Raw genomic sequence first — 22,340 nt, 5'->3', positions numbered from 1 at the left:
GTCTACACTAGCCCCCTCCTTTGAAGAGGGCATGTAAACAAGCCTCATCGGTGAATAGCAATGAGGTGCTGCGCTGCATATGCAGCGCCTCATTAGTGTAATTCTTGCTGCGTCAACTTCCAAGTTGGTAACTTCGAAGCACTGGCAAGCAGCGTAGCCATTGGCATTTCCAAGTACCCATGCAACTTCAAAGTTCACGTGGCAAGAATTATGCTAATGAGGTGCTGAATATGCAGCGCAGCACCTCCTTGCTATTCACCAATCTGGTTCAATTACATACCCCCTTCAAAGGAGGGGGATAGTTTAATGAGCCCATATTATGTTTTGAGGTCACAGAACCTCTTGAATCATCTCCCAACTTAAGCATAAAACCACCTCTAAAATATGTGCCTAAGAGCTATTTCATCACATGTCTACCAATTTAATGGCTATGAAAAACATGTCACGGACCATGAAACCAGCCCTCCCTGTGAAATGTGATCTCCCCTGCTGCTCTTCCGTTGGTTCTGGGGAAGGAGCTGTCCTTCAGCTGCACAGCCCCTCTCGGTGGGGAGATCAGACCCACCTTGTGTAAGCGCAGAAATGAGTGGAACACTTATCAGCGGGGCTCTGGGGAGATGGGCAGGAGTGCACCGCTGAGCCACTCCAGCCTGGGGTTTCTTCCAGGGCTGGGGCATCCATTTTTCTGTGGGAGTAGGGGGTCCCAAATCAGCCAGGGATGTCTGCCTTAATCTGTCCCTGGCATAGAGTGCAAAAAGAGTCCCTGCTGGGACGCTGCCAACAGCACAGGGTAAATTTACGCACTATCCCCTCCCAGGGTCTCCTCTAATGGCGAGCTGAAGAAAACACAGAAGTGAGAATGGCAGTGTTGGGGACCCCTTTAACAGCAGCTTTGCAACCCCACCCAATCTCACTTTGGGTCAGGACCCCTATAGTTACAGCTCTGAAAATTCAGATGCAAAGATCTGAAACTGACAGATTCTAAAATCCTCTGGCTGTGAAATGGACCAGAATGGATCATGAATTATGGGTTTGTGCATAAAACCTCTCATAATATAATTTGTTAAGATCCAAAAAGGTCTTCAGGTCACCAGAGCTTAATTAAATTCAATAGCGTTGCATAGATTCTCGTGGGTCAACTCCTCAGCTAGCTGTTATTTGAAAGATCAGCTACCAGGACTCTTTTTTTCTTCCTTCTCTTTTTGGGGTTGAGGTAGGCAGGCCACCAGGAATCACAAACTCATGGCATTAGCTCCACTGAAATGAACATGTGTAACAGAAACAAGTTTGAACTGGTTAATTAGAGGATGCAGTGTCATTTACAGCTTCTTTGCAACTGGGAGCTGTGCTGGATTTTCATAAGCTGTGCCAACTGAAAATGAGGAGCCAACGTGTCAGCTCAGCATGAGAAAAATTCTCTCGATTATACAGGAGCAAATCCAAAAGTCTCACCTCTGAAATTAATGGAGTTACTCCAACTTGATACTGGAATAGCTCAGACCAGAAATATCTAAGACTGCACTTGAAGAAATACAATACTGTAAGGCCCCTGCTAGTGTCCATAACAGCAGTCAGTGCCTTAAAGGCTGCCACCCTTTGAAAGAAAGCTGTGCTAAGACGGAATTTCTCTAGTATTTTGATTATAGTTAAACTAACTGGATGTTAAAAATAAGCATCTGACAAGATCACTAGATGTAGCTGCATTCCTAATTCCCGGCAAAATAGGAGTTATGTTGCAGATTTGTCTTAAGACCTTTCACCTTGTTAGTTAATCTGTTTCCCCCTCATCAGAACTTTCATAGTGTGTGATTAGCACTGTTTTGCTCTCAGTTGGATTACCTCATCTCTTGATGCGGAGTCGATTTCAGCAGCCAGCGACTGGGCTTTTGTCTGTGTGGCAAAGAGATTCTTAGCTTCATAAAGACTAAGACTTAGGATCTGTCCATTAAGATCATCATTCTGGTCACGAAGTTTCTGATTCTCCTAATAAAACAGGAAAGAGAACAGAATGGAGTTTTCATTAAATATATGAAACAAATCGCTCAGGTAACATGAGAAAGAGAATATCTCTTGGTTTTCGTGTCACTATCTACTCTTCTAGTATCTGCCCTTTACACTGGGACAGCTAAGAATGAGCAAATATTGGAGGTTTCAGAGAGTTAAATTCTACACAATAATGCCATCTGATTTTGGAACGTTATGGGGCTTTCGCAGAAAGATGTTTCCTATTGATCCCATCTATGGATTGGCTACTTTGCCAAGTGTGATAAGCTTAAAAAACCCTATGTCAGTCAGAGAAAATGGAAAACTATCAATCTTCAAATATGATTACATTACTGTAAACATTCCAATTTTGGGGGTTGCCTTTAAGCAACATATACTCGGGTCAGACATTCTTAGAAAAAAACAGTCATACTGCAGAGAAAACCCCAATATAACCCTAGAACTTAGTCATACTGTGGAGAAAAATACTGACAGAGAAAAGCACCCCAACTTTGATCTCCATTATTTGGGTAGCCAAGTGGACAATGCTTCCTGTGTGTGCGCATGGGATTATTTTTAGTGGCTACTCTCTACAGACCAGGAGGCCTCAAACACTACATGTTAAGCTTGGTTTTTCTAAAAAACTTTCTTTGCAAGTTGCTTGGAAAAGACCATTTGTTCCCCAAGCAGTCATTTATGCATCAATCATAAAACCAGAAAGTTCCTATGTGAGTGCAAGTACAAGTTCAGGCCCTGGTTCTGCACACATTGAATGTAATTTTAATTATATGAGGTCCCCATTAAACTACTTAGGTCTATAAAATTACTTACATGCTTTAGTATTTGCACAATACAGACTATGAAATTAAGTCTGAAGTTTCATCATCAGCCTGTTCAATTGAACCTCGCCATTAAAGCACACTGGAAAGGCCTTGGGGAAGCCGCTGAGGGGGAGGAGGGTGATTGGAGGAGGCAACATGCAGCTGTGGCCTCTGGCTCTCAGACGCTGCACCGTTCCTGGCCCCAGCTCCATCCTTGCTTCCAAAATTGGCAGCTTCCACTCTGGGCCTTAGCCTCAGCTCTCAGTCCTGGCTGGGACTCCACTCTCCCCCCTAGACCTGCCCTCAGCCATGACCCCCTCCCTGCTCTTGATTTGGAAGGGGCACAACCCTGAAAAGTTTGTGGACTGCTGATGTCAATGATAGCAGCCTACTGCTAGTGCCAGCTAACAGTTACTTCCCTTAGCACACGTGACATGACCTATGGTTTTGAAAGCCCCCAGTTTGGATCTGTCCATCCATAAGTCACTGCATAGGAGGGCACATGAGCGCAACTCTTGCACTGTGTAAGCTGCATTAAAAATCCTTTCAAAAGGCAAACAGAGCTGGGGAAGCCTTAACAAATCCAAACACTATAAAGAGCTGGCGTTTCAGGATGACTGAAGTCTCTTGGGAGTTTGCTGATAAAGTTACAAATTGAGATTTTTTTCCAGCATCCCTGCACACTTACCCAACTTCACCGCCATGAATGTGCGACGCCTGGAGATCCCCACCCTCCTCACCTGCTTCAGCCGTTTAATTTCATGCTCCATTTCCATTTCTCTTGTTCTTGCATTGAATTCACTCAGACTAGAAGAGGAGCTTCTTCCCCGGCCAGGGCGCTCGCAGTCCAGCTTGTACAGCTGCAAGTGCTCCAGTTCCTTTCTCAAGTCCTCAATGAGCTGCATGGAGATGGAGAGGGTGATCCATTTCAGCTGGCAGCAAATGACCCTCTGCACCTCCTTAGGGAAGGGTCTGCCTAGGCATTGGCAGGATAATTGGTGTAGTGTGGCTCTGATCCAGATCAGGGCAGCTGGCTCCTTCTGCCATGCAGCCAGCCCCTCACTACTCAATCTTACGGAAGAGCTGACCACTTGGCCAGTTTATGAAGTGGAAGGATACCTACCGAACCCTGAGTGGATACACAGTGCACCTGCAAAAATGATCTGTGAATATCCATATCCAAACCCACACATATAAAGGGGATACAGGTTGAACCTTGCTAGTCTGGCACTCTTGTCCAGGAACATCCATGGTCCAGCATGAGTTTAGTTAGCCAGATGTCCACTTATCAGGGGTGTGGCCAAGTTTCTCACAGTCCCATAAAGTTTGTTTACAGCCACCAGTCCCAACTCTCAGTGTTCTGTGCCGTTATTTAGCAGCAATTTATCCTTAAATGTCTTCTAAGAGCCCAGTATGCAGTGGAAGTGTTGGTAATGCGGACAGACAATACTGACCTATTGTGGTGCAGCAAATTCTCTTGTCTGGCTGCAGTCAGGTCTTGAGGGTGCCAGACTAGAGAGGTTCAACCTTTATTTGCAAATTTGTGGGCTCTAGATACAAAAATCTATATCTGCATCCACAAAAAATAAGCTGTGGATATCCGCATCCACATCTGCAGATAGTTGCAAATATAAAGCAGAGATCTGCAAATCTGCAAGGCTCTATGTACCTAAGGGAACCCTTTATGTACCTAAGGGAACCCTCTAAGGTACACTGAAGGCTGCACATTTTCAGAGGCATGGCGGTCATGGCAGAGCAGCTCTCAGGGTTTACAATTGTGGCAAGGACGGTCATTACGTGTTTGCACATTAGGGCTGCCAACCCGCTCAAGGCATTCCTGCAATACAAGCAAGTGTTGAACAATTAACTAGGGAAAATGGCGCATTCACAACATTCTCCCCAGGTCCTGCTCTGGCAGCTCTTGCACATGGCAATGCACCTGTTGATTGCAAGGAAGGGCTGCAGGAGCATGCTCTGCACCTCTGTTCAGACCCACCTCCTGAGTAGCCTCCCTCTCCTTGTTAAACTCTAGTCTGTTCTGTCGCAGTTTGTCCATCATCCTTTTGTACAAGTCCATCTCATCCTTCAGCCGCAAACTGGTGTCTTCTAACCTGTCCGACATGCGTTGCCTCTCCTGAAACAAACCAGGAACTTAAGAGCCACGCTGGACTTCCCCAGACCACCAGGTGTCCAGGTCATTGTTTTACACCACACTCATCTGCCAAGGCCAGTGCCCAGCCTGGGTGAGACTACTGTAAGGCCATGTTGCAATGAGTGGCCTCATATCCTGGGGCTTGATCCTTCCAGCTACCTGCATGCAGAGCCATGAAGTTCTGTGGGTACTAGCACTTAGCAGGATGAGGGCCACTATATAAACACGCAGCTGCCAAGGATAACAAAAGTATGTATTTTATCCATGAGACAATTCCACAACTCTTGCATCTGATCATTTCTTGGCAGAGAGCCAGAGAAGTGGGATACTTCTATACAGTTTAGGAAGATCATTCCTCAAAGCCTAAAATGCTCTCTCTCTCTCTCTCTCTCTCTCTCACCCCACCCCCTGACAAATTTGTCATTTGAAGACAGGCAACTTCCCCTCCCCCACCATCATTTTACTTGCAAAACCCTTCACTTTTCAACCTAATTTAGGCAAATGCCATTCATACATCATGCTGAAGAGAAAACTCACTTTGCACTTAATCTAATGCTTAATAAAGTTAACAGAAAGACATCATTCACTTCAATGGGCCTGGGACAGGATGACAAAAACCACTCGCTTTTTAAGTTTGCCTCAGGAATATTTCTTTAGATGTGTTAAGTATGACAGAGGCTCCCAATTCCATTTACATTATTGCTCTTTTTTTTTTGGGGGGGGGGGGGGGGGGCGGCGACGACAACACTTGTCAGGTACAAACCTGATGATAGAGACACTAATTTTTGCTCTCACCATTAACTACACAGCTGACTAGCAGTCACTTAGTATGCAGATCTGTTCAGCACTCAGAAGTTTAATTACCTCATCTAGTTTCTCCGTTTGCAATTTCAGTCGTGCGACTGTGGTTTTGAGCTCACCATTTTCATCTTCAAGTTGCTGAACCCTGTAGAGAGGCAGCAAAAAACTTACAAACACACTCAGCAGAGGAAAACCATGGTGGATTGAGAGAAACATGCTCCACAGAAAATGTCAGTCATCCAATTTCTTTATTGAATGTTGGTGTCTAAAGACAAGCTTCTCCTAGTGGTTTTTACTTCAGCACAATCACACACTTGTTTTAAGAGGTCAAAAATCCACAAGGAAACATGGATGCCAGGCAGGGGGATGAGAGGAAGACCTCAAAGAGAGCTTAACAGAAAGGAGCCAGTCCACAGAAATGGACTCAGTTCCTTGAATCATTAATTTCAGAAAGTCAAATATCCACTTAAATAAGCTGCTCACATGGACTTCTACAGTAAACTGTTGCTGAGAAAGCAACGACTCATGTCTATATATGAAACAAATACTAAAAGGTAACTTTTACTGTCATCTCAGGTTCTCCTGGGCGTCCCTTGCACAAAGAGCACACTGAGCCCGACTTGCCATCCCTGAACCTTGGGCGGTCATTTAACAGCATTTTAGTGGCTTTCTACACCCATTCTGTACAAGTGTAAGCAGCTTCTCAAGGGCCAAGACAGCAGAGATTCAGTGTCATGCCCTTCCTGTCCTGGTTGAAGATGGGGATAAATCAGACAACTGTGTCTATGGAGAAGCAACAAGAATACAGCCCTTGGCCTGAGTTCTAGTTTTAATTGAGTGCGCTGTACCTATCGGTTCCACAGGCACACCCACAGTGGGCTCTCTCTTACAGATTTTGCTTTTTCACAGTATGCCTAGGCCACAGCTTGGCACCCTTCAGAGCCCAGTGCAATGTCCTCGGCTGGGAGAATGTCTGCTTGCCGACTGCAGATGGGCTGTTGTACCAGCAATGCGAGTGATGGTGGGTGTCCAGAAAGCCATGAGTGAAGTACATTTACATGACCCATTTGTTCTTAGGCTGTAAGACACACGGTCACAATGCAACTTGAGTAGGGAGCCAAATCTCAGCTTGTGGGTGAGGGGGAACCAGGTGTATCCCTTTCTCCTGTCCTTTTGGGATATATTTAGGGAATGTCTTCACCACCCTGAAGATTGACCCAGTCAGGGTTGATCTTATTTCACGCATCTAGTCGGGGGGGGGGGGGGGGGGGGGGGGGGCGCAAAATTGAACCATCAGGAGTCAACAGCCAACCGCTGTGCTCCTCACATGATAGAAGAATAAGGGAGGCCAGGTAAGTTGATTGCAGATAAGTCCATACCAGCTATGCAACTTCTGTAGCTGGAATTGCGTATCTACAATTGAATTTAAGGTCTAGTGTACACGTGGCCATAGTCTAGCTGTTCTGCTTCAAGAGCTTTGAGAAGAGGGAGCAGTTGAGAGAACTGGAATCTGAGGAATAAGATCTTCAGAGCAGGGATTCCTCCTACACATAAGGAACCTTGCATGTTTTTGGGCATTAACTAGAGTCCCGTAGTTGTATATATTAAGTACCTAAACAGCAACCATCTACACACAAGACAACACACTCTTTAGGTTCCCACACCAATGGAAAAAGTGGACTACAAAAAGAACACATGAAAAAAAGTTGCCACTCTCTGCTTCTAGGTGGATCTAGATAACAAAATTACCCCAAATTACCCGCCTGTATGTTTTTACCTTGTATTCAGCAGTTCAATTTCAGTTCCCTTTTCTTTTTCATACTTGCTGTAGGCTTCTCTGTGCCTTTTTATTTCTTCTTCCAGCGTTTGTTCTGCTGATGTCTCCTGGTCTTTCAACAGTTCTTCTAGCTCATGAACTCTAGAAAAGCCGGCCATTTTGGTAACAGTTTCAAACACTTGTCCATGCACCATATAAGAACATCAGATACACTCATTCTCTCCCCATATCCCCCTTTTATTCTATACCAATTTACCACTTAGATGCTGTATCCATACTTCCCACCAGCCACAGTTATGTAACTTCTATTTCTCTTTCATGGCTCCTATCTATATTAACGTGTTGGGTTTACGCTGAATGTCAGCCTCAGCCAGGCCCTCTCAGAGGTCAAGAGAGGCCCAGGCCACTTCCAGCTTTTGAGGCCCTTAGCCATAATAAAAACAATTGACAACACGTGACAACAAAATAAAGCACCAACACGAGGCCCATAAAAACAAGTTGCAGTTTTTTGGCATTTGGTAAGTTTAACACGTGTCTAAATTTGAAGCCCCTCTTGAGCTTGATGCCAAAGCCAAATAGTCCTCCAGCTCCCCCCGACTGGCCCTGATGTCAGCCAGCTTTCTGCTCCCAACATGTACACCACGAGAGCCATGGGATCACTCCCTTCATCACAGAACGTGGAATGTGCTTTCCTAGCCAGCCAGCTGCAAGCAGTCAGATATCCTGCCTGGCAGTAGTAGCATAACTGTTACATTGCTAAATTTGCTTCGAAACAACTCACTGCACATGCCACAAGGCTGTGCAATTCACATTTCTGGTTTCCCAGATGAAGAGGCTTCAGGACATTTGCTCTGTGTGTGACAAAGACCGGTACAAAATGCAGCTGAAAGTTCCTACTTCAGTCTCTCTGAGCAGCTGGGATCGAATACTGGCTCTCTATTTTCTGTACACTAAACCCTCAAGAAGTGAGATTTCGATTTGCACTGAACTTGCGTTAATGCGAGTTAAGTGCAAATCAAAACCGCCTCCCCACCGCCCTCCAGCCCCCAGCTGGGAGAGCCCAGTGAGCACACAGCTGCTTGCTGTGCCACAAGCTTGTGTCTGCATGCTCTGCTCCCAGGTGGGAGAAGCCAGGGGCCAAGTGGCTGCCCCCAACTTCCTCCAGCTGCCCACTCCCCCCTCAATTTACATGGATGGTGCTCAGGATGCAACCTCCATGTAAATCAAGGGATTCCTGTGTACACTCATCCCTCGCTATAATGAGCACAATTGGTTCCTAACTTTTTGCTTGTAGGCAAAAACTCGTTAAGAGGGACACTAAATTCCTATTAAAATACTTGTGAAAGACTCTGATTGGTTCCAAGTGCTCGGAGAGACAGCAGGTGGCTTTGCTTTTGAAAACTAAGTGAACGTGGGGTGTGGGAGGGAAAGGGGGTTAAAACCTGTAGGCAGCTCAGGTGGAGGAGGTGGCGGCTTGTTCCTCCTGGCTGCACCAGAGGTACATTGTGGGGGCAGGGGGTTTGGAACTGAACTGGATGAGGTAGGTGTTGGGAGCGGGCTAGGGAAGGTTGTGTGGGGAGCTGTGGATTTCCCCACGCCCCAGCCAGGGACCCCACAGCTGGAGCAGAGCCAGCCGCAGGGCTACCGGTCTCTCCCCCCCACCCTCGCAGCCCGGGACCCAGCAGTTGACTCGTATTAACGGGGGAAGTTCGCTCATCTAGTGAGCATTGGTAGGTATGCGTCTCCCTCCTTTTAGCAAGTACTCTTAAGTCAAGTACTCATTAAACGAGGGATGAGTGTAGTCTCTTTCTAGCTCTGCTCCTGCAGACACTGCAGTGACATAGCACAGAAGAAGCAGGACCCATGTTTTATTACCTGTGGACTAGCTGAGTGTTCTCCTGTTTCAGTTTGCTCTTCAGGTCTCCATTTGTCATGTTATCATTCTCCAGTTCTGTCACTTTTTTTTCTAAATAAGAGACCTAGAAAGAGAAGAGGATTTGAGTCTCTGTCTAACTCACCAGCCTCTTACATCTAACCACAACAGGAGGCATGATGTATTACATTTTCCCATTGGCAGCAAAGATATCCCTTTCCAAGAACATATGAGTGCATTTAATTCTGATCTTCCCTTGAGTTCATGTCCCCAAAGTGGATCCAAGCAAATACACAATGAATCAACACTTACAAGTTCATTTTACTGGAACTAAATATGTAATTGAATGTAACCACTTAATCTCACTTTAACAGACAGGCTGTCATTACTTCGTTTGCATGAATAATTCCCAGCTACTTGCAACAGCACAGCATACTAAGACTCAGGGCATGTTTTCACTATGGGCTGCATCGACCGACTGCGATTGATCCAGCGGGGAATGACTGATCAAACCTAGTATAGACGTGAAAAGAGTGCTCTCTTGTCAACTGTGGCACTCAACCAAAAGAAGAAGAAAAGGAGTTGACAGGAGAGCATGAGCTGATAAACAGACCCAAGTCTTCAGCTATGTTCAAGTAGCTGAAGCTGCGTAACTCAAGTCAGCAGCCCGTGGCAGTGTATACAAGGCCTCAGTGCTTATAAGGGTGGTGGAAACTGAGGCTGCTGAGCAAAGTGACTCTCACAAAGCTCCCTTGAAGGGCCCTTCTAGAGTCAGCCTGCTGTAGGGAGCATGACACAGTACAATAGAACCCAGGTTTTGATCTGGGGCCCTATACGCATCTCTGCCATGGATCTGGGCAGTCACAGAGACCAAGAGAGCGTCCTAAGCTTAGATGCCCAACTAGAGATACCTTGGGCCTCTGCTTTTGGATTTGTGGGTTGCTCACCTCCCTGAAATAATCAAGCCCTCCGAGGTGCCTCTGAAGTTGGGCTCAGAACAAGGGACCTAAAACTTAGGTTTGCTCATGCAACTTCTGGACATAAGGCCCCTGGGCCTCTGTTTGGGAAACTGAGCTGAGCAGTAGTAAATAAGCACCTGCCTTGGTAATGGAACTGACAGATACACACTGGTCCAATCTCATTCATATGAAGACTTCCTTATGTTGCTCTGACAGCCCAGAGCGATTAAGTGGCTGCACGTGTACCACTCACACTAGGGATGGTAGAGTTTATGTTGAAGCTTATCAGTTAAATGGATGAGGCCTACCAATTACGGTCAACTGGTACGGGCTGGAACGGCCCCCTGCATACCACAGTTGCTTCAGTCCCACAGGGTCACTCAAGCTGAGCTGTAGTAGATTTGCATGTGGTGGCCCGGGGGTGGGGTGGGGGGGAGTGGAGGGGGAAGGGGCAAGGTGCAGTTGGGTTGGAGCGGGACCCCCCTGCCATGGACAGGGGATGCTCCAGCTGGGCTGCAGCACCCATACCCATGGTGCGCTGGGACCAAGGCTGCTTAGGTCCAGATGGAGCATGCTGAGTTGCTGCAGACTGCTTCAGCCTGGCTGGAGTGTCCCACCCCACAGCAACACTGCAGGCAGGGATGCTCAAGCAGGCTGGTGCAGCTCTGGTCCCCAGCAAGCAGGGGAACTCCCAAGTGTCCCCAACCACCTCCCACCCGTTTAATTGGTTACCTAGTGTTTAAGCCGTTAACCTATTAAATGGATTTTACATTCCTAATTCATACCGACTTTGGGGGTATATTCACTTTAAATGCCCTTTAACGGTTTTGTCTACACACAAATTATACCCGTGTGGTTAAAACAGTACAGTCCCTTCTGGCAGATGCGGTTGTACAAGCATAGTTATTCCTACAGAAGAAACAAAAGACTATGGAGGTGTAGAACTGCTTAAACACTATGCTTTTTATGTTGCTATAACTGTAACCACGCAGAGAGTTTACTGGCATAACTATTTTAGTAACAAAAAACAATCCTCCATGCAGCTGAAATACCAACACCACAGCTATGTTTAGACTGGACCTTTAGTGGAAATGCCAATTAGACCCATTATTGCTTTTACCATTGTCTTGCTCAGTCAGAAGCTTATATATCAATCAAGCTTAGCCATAATATTTCAATGAGGAATTCTTAGCTTGTACTTCCCATTCTTTTTGTCCGAGTTCTATTTTGCTTGGGAGAGAAGTGAACATTAAGTTTTGGAAATTCTATTACTAGTCACTTGTTAGAAATCTTGACTGAGATCACTTGCCCATAACTACAATAGGTGGAACCTCTCTAATCTAGAACTCTCTCATCTGGCAACATCTGTCATTCTGCATGATTTTAGTTAGCCAGATGACCACTTATCATGGGTGTGGCCAAGTTTCCTGTGGTCCCATAAAGTTTGTTTCCAGCCATCAGTCTTGTTTCTCAGTGTTCTTTGCTGTTATTTAGCTCTAAATTTACCCCTTCATGTTTTCCAAGAGTCCAGGAAGCAGTGGAAGTGTTGCTAATGTGCTAGACAATATTGGCCTCCTGCGATCCAGCAAATCCCCTCTTCCAACACTGGTCAGGTTCCAGTGGCGCCGGACAAGAGAGGTTCAACCTGTGGTCGCTTCTGGTGGCTCTTTCTGGTAGACAGACATGTCTTTGCCCGCACTAGCAAAAGCTCTGCTGAATCTATCAATTATGATGTGAAGGCGCCTCACCTTTTCAGTGATATCATTATCGCACGAGTCTATGCTGTCTCTGAACAAGTCTTCTGTGCTGCCATTGCTGCTGCTGAAGTTACTGTTGTGGAAAAGTTGTCTGGAAGAGCAGAAGGATAATTTTACATTGTAGAAAAAAAACAAAAACAAAACAGTCTATTTTAAGGACTATCTTTACACTTTGAACATCCCCAGCTAACATCCATGCAATAGAGTCAACATCACTTAAGTATTGTCAGACCCATACATAGTTAATGTTGTAGCCCTATTTTAACCAATACATTTATCCCAGGATGCAAATATTTGTTGCTAGTCAAATTAGGCAGGGTTAAAAAGTCCTTAGTTGGTTATAGTTAACTACTATTTGTCCTTGTTCATGCCTGATTTTAACATTGCATGTTTGCTAACGTGCCAGATGCCAAATCTGGGAGCTGAGACCTAAGTGATTTTAAAAGGCAGAGCTACCACAGAAGTCTGTCAGTGTTACTGAAAAAGCAGCACAAACTTGTCTTTATTCACAGACAGGGGAAAAAAAACAAACAAACCAACAACAAGCCAAGAAGATTCCACTATCTGGTGTGGCAATGTGCAAGAATTAAGAACACTTAAGCCAGGCTTGAAACTGCCTGTTTGGAAACTACGTGCTAGCTGCATGTCTGCCAGTTTTCCTCATCACATTATAATGTGTTCATTGGCAGAGGGATGATATGCCACTGCACTGTATGTTCAAGGTCATGACTTCCCACAGGGGGCCACCATTAAGGGATAAAATTGTGTGTGCTTGGGGGGGGTGGGACACATGCAAAAAAATCAAACGATCAGCGTCAATAGTTGACCTCGGTGCTCCTCAAGCTTGCAAGGAGTAAGAGAGGTTGATGGGAGAGTTTCTCCTGTCAACCTGCCTCAGCAAGGACAGCCAAGTAAGTCAACCATAAATAAGTCAATTCCAGCTACACAATTGCCATAGCTGGAATTGTGCACCTACAATCAACTTTAAGGTCTAGTGTACACCTGGCCTTTGACACATTGAATATGTTCCAGGAAGAGTTTTGCATTCTTACTTCCCACCCAAGTCCACATAATTTGGTCTTGGAGCAAAATCTGGCCTGACCACCACCATTAAACAGCTGGGCCCTCTGGCAACAGAATTGGGTCAGGAAGACAATAATAGTAATGTCTGATGGAGCAGAAGATGCAAAGAGGTTAAAATAAGTAATGAAACAGCACAGGGTGGCATCTTCTCAAACTCCTACTCAGGGAACAACATGCTCTTTCACCTTCTACTCCCCAAGTCCCTGCTATTAGTCAGTGAGGCTCTGAGCAGTTCTCTCTCCTTTGCAGTATTGACAGTTGCAGCTCCATAAATCAGAGAAATTATGTTCCAGAACCCTAGGTGCTATGGTAGCCTCCAGACACATTGTATTACAACCCTTTCAGCAACATCTTACTAAGCTGGAATTAGTTAGTTTAGCTTTCCACTCATTTGCAATGCCAAGCCTATGCAGTCTCTCCTTCGCACTGGTTCATTCACCAGGGACTTCCTGCCATGAGGCACTGAGTGCCCTCAATTCCCATAAGAGTCTCAATGCCTCACAGAATTAGACCTTAGTTGCTGACAAAGGCCTAAAATAAACTGTAGAGAATGGAGGTAAGGGTGAATAGAAATAAGTCAGCAACATGGGTACACAAGGGTCTATAACATAAGAATGGCTACAGTGGGTCAGACTGAAGGTCCATCTAGCTCATTATCCTGTCTTCCAACGGATGCCAGTGCCAGATGCACCAGAGGGAGCGAACAGAACAGGTGATCATCAAAGTGATCCCTCTCCTGTCACCCATTTCCAGACTTTGGCAAACAGGGGCAAAGGATACCATTCCTGCCCATCCTTGCTAATAGCCATTGATGGATCTAACCTCCATGAATTGATCTAGTTCTTTTTTGAACTCTGTTCAAGTCCTGCTATTCACAACCTCCTCTGGAGAGGAGTTCCACAGGCCAACCATGCACTGCATGAGAAAAACCAAAAACCTTCTTTTTGTTAGCTTTAAACCTGCTACCTGTTAACTTCTTTTGGTGACCCCTAGTTTTTATGTTATGGGAACAAATAACCTTTCCTTATACACCTTTTCCACACTGGTCATGATTTTATAGACCTCTATCATAGTCCACTTAGTCTCCTCTTTCCTAAGATGAAAATACCCAGTCTTTTTAATCTTTCTTCATAAGGCACCTGGCAGAAACCCCTAATCATTTTTGTTGCCCCTTCTTCAACCTTTTCCAAGGCCAACGTACCTTTTTTCAGATGAGGTGACCATATTTGTATGAAATATTCAAGATGCGAGATATCATGGATTTATATAAAGGCAATAAGATAGCCCCAGGCTTATTCTCTATCCCTTTTTTTTAAAAAGGGATTCCAACCGTTCTGTTTGCTTTTTTGACTAACCAACATGTGTTTTGAAATCTCAGTCAGAATTAGATGTGCTGCTTGACTATGGAGGGAAAAAGAGAAAGAGGAATGCTGACCTTAAGTGAGCTAAAACCAGGGAGAAGCAGCTGTTGTTCTTCTGCTTACAATAATGACCATGTCAGACTTCCCCAACTCCCACATTTCCTCCTCCCCCAAAAGTTTCTCTTCCATGCATCCTATTTGGCTTCCTTTGAGTACTTCACTCCTAGCATCAATCCATAGCATCAATATGAATTCTGCTCACAAACGATTTCAAGGTACACAAATCTAGCTCCTACTTCTTACCTTCCAAAAGCTGTGCTTGATATTTTTCTGTTGGGGCTATGGGGAGACAAGGAATAATGTAATTAATAAACTGCTCATTTGTTACTGGATTACTCAACAATAAATCTCAGTTTAGTCACCAATGGAGTTCTGTACATAGTGATCTTAGGTTAGCTTTTAATTTGCTTCACCCAGAAATGCTCATGTGAGTTTATCATAAACTACTACAACACCACGAAGTGGAGTGTAGAGCTGTAAGCTACTGTAATCAAAATAAAATGAATTTGGGCATATAGGCTGAACCACTGTGAGTTGGAACTCTATCAAGTAATATCCGTAATCTGGCAAGATTTTAGTCAGCTGAAGGAGCACTTATCATGGGTGTGGCCAAGTATTCTGTGACCCCATAAAGTTTGTTTACAACCAACAGTCCAGGCTTTCGGTGTTCTGTGCTGTTATTTAGTTCTAATTTACCCCTAAATGTCTTCTAAGAGCCTAGTAACCAGTGGAAGAGTTGGTAATGCTGCCAGGCAATACTGACTTCCTGTGGTCTGGCAAATTCTCTCATCTGGCACCGGTTAGGTCCTGAGGCTGCTGGATTAGAGCGGTTCAACCAGAACTATAATCAGTACAATATGCCCTGTCCTGTTCAAACAGATTTTTTTACAAGCTTGTGTCAAAATTAAACCTAGTACAGTGTCTACTGCAGACACAAGATCACACTCAGACAAGCTCTTCCACCTTCCCCACACCCCAAGACACACAGAAACACACAGCTGCATATCAGAAACAGATCACTCATCTTTTGCCAAAGCAGAACACTATTCTGAATTCACCTGTCAGTTGTAACACCAAATGTCACAACAAAATTGAAAAGATACCACCACCACCACCAGGTTGTACATTTTAGCAGCGACAGTGGCTATAACTGCTCCCTAATACACTCATCCCTCGCTATATGAGCACAATTGGTTCCCAACTTTTTCTGCTTATAGGCAAAAACTTGTAAGAGGGACACTAAATTCCCATTAAAATACACGGTTGAAGTCTGAGTGGTTCCTAGTGCTCCTAACTTGGTGTAGAAGTGGCAGCAGGTGGCGCTGCTTTTGAAAGGTGAGTGAACCTTGGGTTTGGTGGGGGGATGGGGACGTTGGAGAGGGTTAAAGGCTGGGGGCAGTTTGGGGCCATGAGCTAGGGGAGGGTTAAAACCTGGTGGTGGGGTGGGTCTGTATGGCGGACGGGGGGTGCATTAAGGCTGCAGTGGGTTGGGTCCATGGGGTGGGTGCGGAGTGGGTTCAGGCTGCTGCTGGTTGGGTCTGTGAGGCCGGCAGAGTTGCAGACTGCAGAAGGTTGGGGCTGCAGGGAGGTGGGTCAGGCTCATATTAGCAGTGGGAAGTTCACTCATCTAGTGAGCAAAGGTGAGTATGTGTGTCCTTTCTTTTAGTGAGTACTCATAAGTAAAGTACTCCTTTAACTAGGGATGACTGTATATACTACGCCACCGTTTTCTTATTAAAGCCTAGATGAAGTGCATTATGCACTGGTTCCTGTGAAACAAATCAAGCTTCCTATTCAGTTTCTAGGGGGAGCTAAAGTTTTGCAGATGAATTGCCACAAGAAGCAAGTAACATGCAGAAATATTTAGACTCCTTCAGACTCTTAGGAAACAGCTGTGCAATTGTCTACTGTAAACCCTCGATTTTACAGACCCTGAGTTAGTGGGCTTCGGGAACAACGAACGTCTGCTAGCTCCCCGTTTTCCCAAAGTCCGCTTAACCAAGGCCCATAAGATCCGACGGCCCCCCCCCCCCCCCCAAAAAAAGAAAAAGCAGCAGTAGGCTGACTGACCACTGCCACAGCTGGAGGATCTGTTGCTTCCACCCAGCGGAGTGGCGCCATGCTCCTCCCACCAGGAGTATGGTGCACAGGTGGCACTCGTGTATGCTCCCCACCCTGGTGGGAGGAGCGCATGGTGCAGGGCCTCCATCTGTGGCAGGGCTCCCAGCTCCAGTGACAGTTCCAACTCCAGGGGCTGAGAATCAGTTTGTTTTGGGTTTTTTTTTGGGGGGGGGGGGGGGCAGAAAACCCTCCAATGTAATGGATTTCTGGGTTTAATGGACACCCCTCCCCCATCAGTCTGTTAAATCAAGGGTTTACAGTATTTACATTTGGGGGACAATACTGGGCACGGAGGTTTAAAGAAAAGATGAACTCCTGAGGAGATACAAGTCACAATCGTTCCGATTTTCAAGTGGCACTGTTTTTCCAAATTTGCTTTTTGGTGAATACTACTGCAGAATCAAGCTACAGAACATACAGATCCTGGGGGTAGATTCTCAACAGGTGTAAACGGTCACAGCTTCATATGACAATTTACACGAGCAGAGGATCTGTCTCGGAGTATGTCTACACAGCAGCCTTATTCTAAAATAAGCTGTTCCAAAACAGCCTATTTTGAAATAATGCTGCTACACACAAAAATGCATTTCAGACTAGCACTTGGCTATTTCAAAATAGAGCACCTACATGCAGAACGTATTTTGAAATAGGCTCTATCCCATCTTAAGAGCACTTCTTTCAAAATTTCAAAGGAAGCAATATTCCTCACAGAATGAGATTTACACCAATTTTGAAATAAACCAACCACTGTTTTGAAATTATTTCGAAATAGCAGTTGCGTTGTGTAGACAACACCACCACCTGTTATACTGAAATAACTCTGCTGCATAGGCCTGCCCTCAGAGGCTCACACGATCAACTTATCTCCCTCCGTCTAGGTCTTGATTACAGCGATTTGTTGACAGACATTTTATTTAGAAGTTGTCTTCCAACAAAAACTTCTGTCAACAGATTGTGACCACATTTCCAAGCTGCCTGGCTGCTCTCTCAACGAAATGGCCAACCACAAGCATAGCAGACAGGGTTGCCCAATGTCCTGGAAGCCCTGTCTGTCGACAGAGGCGTTATGCCTTGTGGGAGTGGAATAAGACTGCTGGCAAAAGTCCCGCACTCCGTTGATTTATTGTTGGTAGAACGCCTTGGGAATCTGGACGCTCCCTGGGTTCTGTCAGCAAAAGCCTCCAGCGTACACATAGCCTCTGTGACAGACACGTGCTACAGGGAACAATCCAAGACAAGTACCAGTGTTTTATTCCCGTGTGCTAAGCAGTGGGAGGTTGTTGCACTGGCAAATATCACCTTCATGCTGCAATTTAAGATCTCACTGTTTAAGTATTAAAGATGAAGAAGCCATTACTGCTCCACTACTCATGATAAACAGTTTCTTGCTGATTGGGAAAAGTTCTTGTCCAGATCAGCTAAAGGAGCAAGGTTTCAATGTCCAACCCTAACCAGCAAAAAGAGTTACACATTGCATTTGGTTCTAGATGTGATGTACTGAATACCACAGCAAAAAGGATGGAGCATATTACTGCAGTTTCCCTTCTCATTTAGCAGCTGTGGCTTTGACTGCTGGCTAGCAACATTTCAAAGAGGGCTGCTGAGAACACACTGCTGGCTACTCACCTGTTTGCTTTCAAGTTTTTCAGCCTGGCTTCCAAGTCATTAAGCAGGTTTATTTTTTTGCAGCACTGGGAACAGTAGACATCCAATAATTCGCTGTTATAAATATGCCTCATTTTCCTTGGTGTTTGCCCAGCACTGTTTGTGGGAAAGGAGACACGTTACTGGCTATTTCAACTAATTCAAATTCATGTCCTTCTTATTGAACAAACAAGCAGTCATGTAGCACCTTAAAGGCTAACAAAATAACTTATTAGGCAGACCCACTTCTTCAGATTTGGACATAGTGCTGTATTGGAAATGGCATGATGGTTCTATAACACAAAGGTTAGGAAAAAAGAAAAGAAAAGAAAAGAAAAACGCTGACAAACCAGATTCAACCCCCAGAAAATGTTGAAATGCATCTCTGTGTTATAAAACCGTCAGTCCTGTACTGGCAATGGCTCATCTCCAGATCTGAAGAAGTGGGTCTGCCCCATGAAAGCTCATCACTTAATAAATTATTTTGTTAGTCTTTAAGGTACTACATGATTCCTTGTTTGTTTTGTTACCTCTCTGTTACTATCCCCTTACTGTAGTCTGACTGTTTATGAAATACCAGTAAGTGTGCTGGGGAATGCATTGCCTCTCCCATCCCAGCTGATCTGTCAAGGACTGCTCCAAAGATGGGGATAGGAATGGGGTCTGGAACAACTATTTGTTGTTAATTACTGCAATACCAAATCCCACTTGGAGGAAAGATTTTAACAGAGCAAACTGTCCCTGCTATGGTCTATGCCAGTGATTTTCAAACTTTTTAGGCTGTGTACTCCTTCACAAATAAGGCACTTTGATGCATCCCCTATCAGAGGAAGGGTCATAATTAGTTTTCCCTGTAAGCTGCGTGTTTTTGCAGCTGCTCAGGGAATATTCAAATGCTACCCAGCTCATTAGCAGAGTGCCCACAGTCAGGTTTTGTTTCTACTGGTGGTGCACATTGGCACATGCCTTAGTGCACGTAAAATTTCTGCACATGGATTGGAAAAAAAATAGAGAACCCAATATTTACAATTTACTTATGATAAATCGCCAAGTCTGACTCAATACAACAGGTGGTCAACTATTACAGTTTTTTTTCTCCTGGAGTACTCCCAGTGAGAGCTCCCATACCCCGAGGGCTGTACACACCCCAATTTGAAAACCACTGGTCTATGCTATTAAAACCACCAAGAGTCTGACGGGCTGACAATGGGACAGGACAATGGGAAAACATGGAGCCCAGCTGACGGTCAAAAAGCTTCTCTCCCCAAGTACCAAACAAGAGTGAGGTGTTCCCCAAGCATTTCAAGACAGCATTACTCAAACTGGGGTTGATGAGAGTACTCTCGGGAGTTTGCCAGCCCCTCTGATCAACTCTTACCCCTCCCTTCCAGCACCTGTTCAATGGGTGTTCAGCGGCACCAGGAAACACTGGGAGGGAGGACGAGGAGAGGGGACAGGGCACGCTTGGGGCAAGGGGCAGAATCATGTCCAGGGCCACTAGCCATGCTGATTACCTCCAGCACACTGGGAAACAGCTGTTCTGTAGCATGCAGGAAGCACTGGGAGTAGAGGGCAGTGGGGGGAGAGAAGCGGCGGGGAAGGGGAGGGCAGGAAGTGATGGGGCAGAGTGTAGTTCTGAGGATCCATCAAAAATTTTAAATTAAAATAGGAGTCCTGGGGTTAAAGTTTGAGAACTGCCAATTTAAGATATTCAGGTTCAATCAGCATTTTTCCTCCCCAACAAGATCACCTACCGTTCCCCGGCCTGTCTCTTCGGAAGTGCGTATTACACACCCAGCATGAGCACACTAAGAAAAGAGACTTTCATACCAGCCACCTCCAGACATTGCACAAGGTCTCATCACATTTCCAGCTCTGTCAGTCAGTCAGTCACTTTCTAATAGTGGTTCTGGTTGTGAAAGCTAAGAACTACCATAGCTGAAGAGAATAAATCCAGCAGCAAAGCTGGAGGGCTTATTTCTGTGTAACTGGACATTATGGTCATGGGACACAACATAATTGTTGCCCTGGCTTTTACAAGCCCGAGAAGTTCTGGTACATGCGCTCAGCAGAAAACAGAGAAAATAGGTAAGTAACAACCTGGAAGACACGGAGGAGCCAAGGTCAGAGTAGGCATTGGTTCTGGTCTCATCATCAGGGCATGGACTGCTGGGAGTGAAATCCACATCATCTCCTTCCCCATAGTCTTCAAATTGCTCCTCATTACTGATCAGGGAGGTAGTGGAATAGGTGGAGAGGTCAGATGCTGCAGAGGGGTTGTGAGGACTGGACCTGAAACAAGACATCATAATGGGTAGGAGCCCAACTCTTGTAAGGCTGCTGTTTGCTTATGGCTGTGTTTCTCAGCCAGTCTGGGCCAGTGACTCTTTATTCCAAGTCAGAAGCTTTCATGAGCCACTTGCGTTTTCCATAAAAAGAGTTAAAAAAGGATCCATAATTACAGCAACAAGCCGACATAAAAGGTGTGTGTCTGTGGAGGTTGACAGGACAACTGAAGGATAAGGGACGTGGCAAGCAGAGAAACAAGACTCTGCTTTAGACTAATAACATTTTCAAAGCCTTGTGCTTAGAGTCCTGAGCAATTAGAAAACAGACACCTGCAAAAAACTGTAGAATCAGAGAACACTAGAACTAGCGGGGACCTCAAGAGGTCATCGAGTCCAGTCCCCAGCACAGTAAACCCTGGAAATGAGCACTCCCCTGGTCCTGGCTCAACCCCCACACGGCCCTGGTTCAACCCCCGCCTCCATGGCCCTCGTTCAATACCCCCCCGATGCGGGGCTCCAGCTCAACACCGCCTCCCGCATGTGGCCCCTGCTCACCATCCAAGCACGGGTCCAGCTCTCAATCCCTATGCATGGCTCTGACTCAGCCCCCCCACGGCACCAGCTCACCACCCACGCATGGCCCTGGTTCAACCCCCCCACCCCCCCCAGGCAGCACCGGCTCACCATATGTGCATGGCTCTGGCTCAACCCCCTCCCCACACACAGCTCTGGCTCACCTCCCCCGCCCTCTGGCTCTACCCCCCGCAGGGTTGTGTGGTCTCGACTCAACTCCACCCCCTTGCAGACCTAGCCCACCCCAGGCTTAACCCCCCTGCACCCCTCCCATGGCCCCAACCCACTGCTAGGCTAAACCCTCCCCAACTGCCCCCCCCCAACCCCAGGACTTACCTTGCAAAAGGAGCTCCAGGTGCTCCTGCTGCTTCCCCGGCTGCAGAACGTGTGTCCTGCCGGGGAAAAAAGCCACCCCCGACTTACACCAAATTTGAGTTATGTGAGGGTGCACGGGACTACTGTACCATCCCTGACAGATGTCCACCTAACTTGCTCTTACATATCTCAAGTGATGGAGATTCACAATCTCCCTAGGCAATTTCTTCCAATGTTTAACCACCCTGACAGTTAGGAAGTTTTTCCTAATGTCCAACCTAAACCCCCCTTGCTGCAGTTTAAGCCCATTGCTCCTTGTCCTATCTTCAGAGGCCAAGAACAATAATTTTTCTCCCTTCTCCCTTGTAACACTCTTTTTGGTACTTCCATCTATCATGTCCCCTCTCAGTCTTCTTTTTCTCTAAACTAAACAAGCACAGTTCTTTCAGCCTCTCCTCATAGCTCATGTTTGCTAGACCTTTAATCATTCTTGTTGATCTTCTCCAATTTCTCCATATCCCTCTTGAAATGTAGTGCCCAGAACTGGACACTATACTCCTACAGAGACCTAATCAACGCAGAGTAGAGCAGAAGAATGACTTCATGTCTTGCTCACTACACTCCTGTTAATGCATCCCAGAATCACATTTGCTTTTTGCGCAACAGCTTCACACCATATTTAGCTTGTGGTCCACTATGACCCCTAAGTCCCTACAGTCACTTCCCATTCTGTATGTGTGACACAGATTAGTCCTTCCTAACTGGAGTAGTT

The 22,340-nt window shown here is 45.7% G+C and overlaps 1 protein-coding gene across 3 annotated transcripts in view; it reads right to left on the bottom strand.

Moving 5' to 3' along the window:
* RAB11FIP4 (RAB11 family interacting protein 4) overlaps window positions 1-22,340 on the bottom strand; it is a 284,100-nt gene that overhangs the window by 16,196 nt on the left and 245,564 nt on the right. For all 3 annotated transcript variants that reach the window (XM_075014241.1, XM_075014243.1, XM_075014242.1), the window contains 10 exons: window positions 20,493-20,684; window positions 18,375-18,509; window positions 14,871-14,906; window positions 12,115-12,214; window positions 9,410-9,513; window positions 7,535-7,675; window positions 5,821-5,902; window positions 4,801-4,938; window positions 3,545-3,703; window positions 1,840-1,983 (listed from right to left, as the gene is read on the bottom strand). In XM_075014241.1, coding sequence (XP_074870342.1) covers window positions 1,840-1,983; window positions 3,545-3,703; window positions 4,801-4,938; window positions 5,821-5,902; window positions 7,535-7,675; window positions 9,410-9,513; window positions 12,115-12,214; window positions 14,871-14,906; window positions 18,375-18,509; window positions 20,493-20,684 — 1,231 coding nt within the window. The remainder of the gene's footprint in view (window positions 1-1,839; window positions 1,984-3,544; window positions 3,704-4,800; window positions 4,939-5,820; window positions 5,903-7,534; window positions 7,676-9,409; window positions 9,514-12,114; window positions 12,215-14,870; window positions 14,907-18,374; window positions 18,510-20,492; window positions 20,685-22,340) is intronic.

Source organism: Carettochelys insculpta, chromosome 20 (assembly GCF_033958435.1).
Source record: "Carettochelys insculpta isolate YL-2023 chromosome 20, ASM3395843v1, whole genome shotgun sequence".
Taxonomy (NCBI): Eukaryota; Metazoa; Chordata; order Testudines; family Carettochelyidae; genus Carettochelys; species Carettochelys insculpta.
Note: the sequence above shows the minus strand (reverse complement) of the source record. Positions and strands in the feature narration are given on the sequence as shown.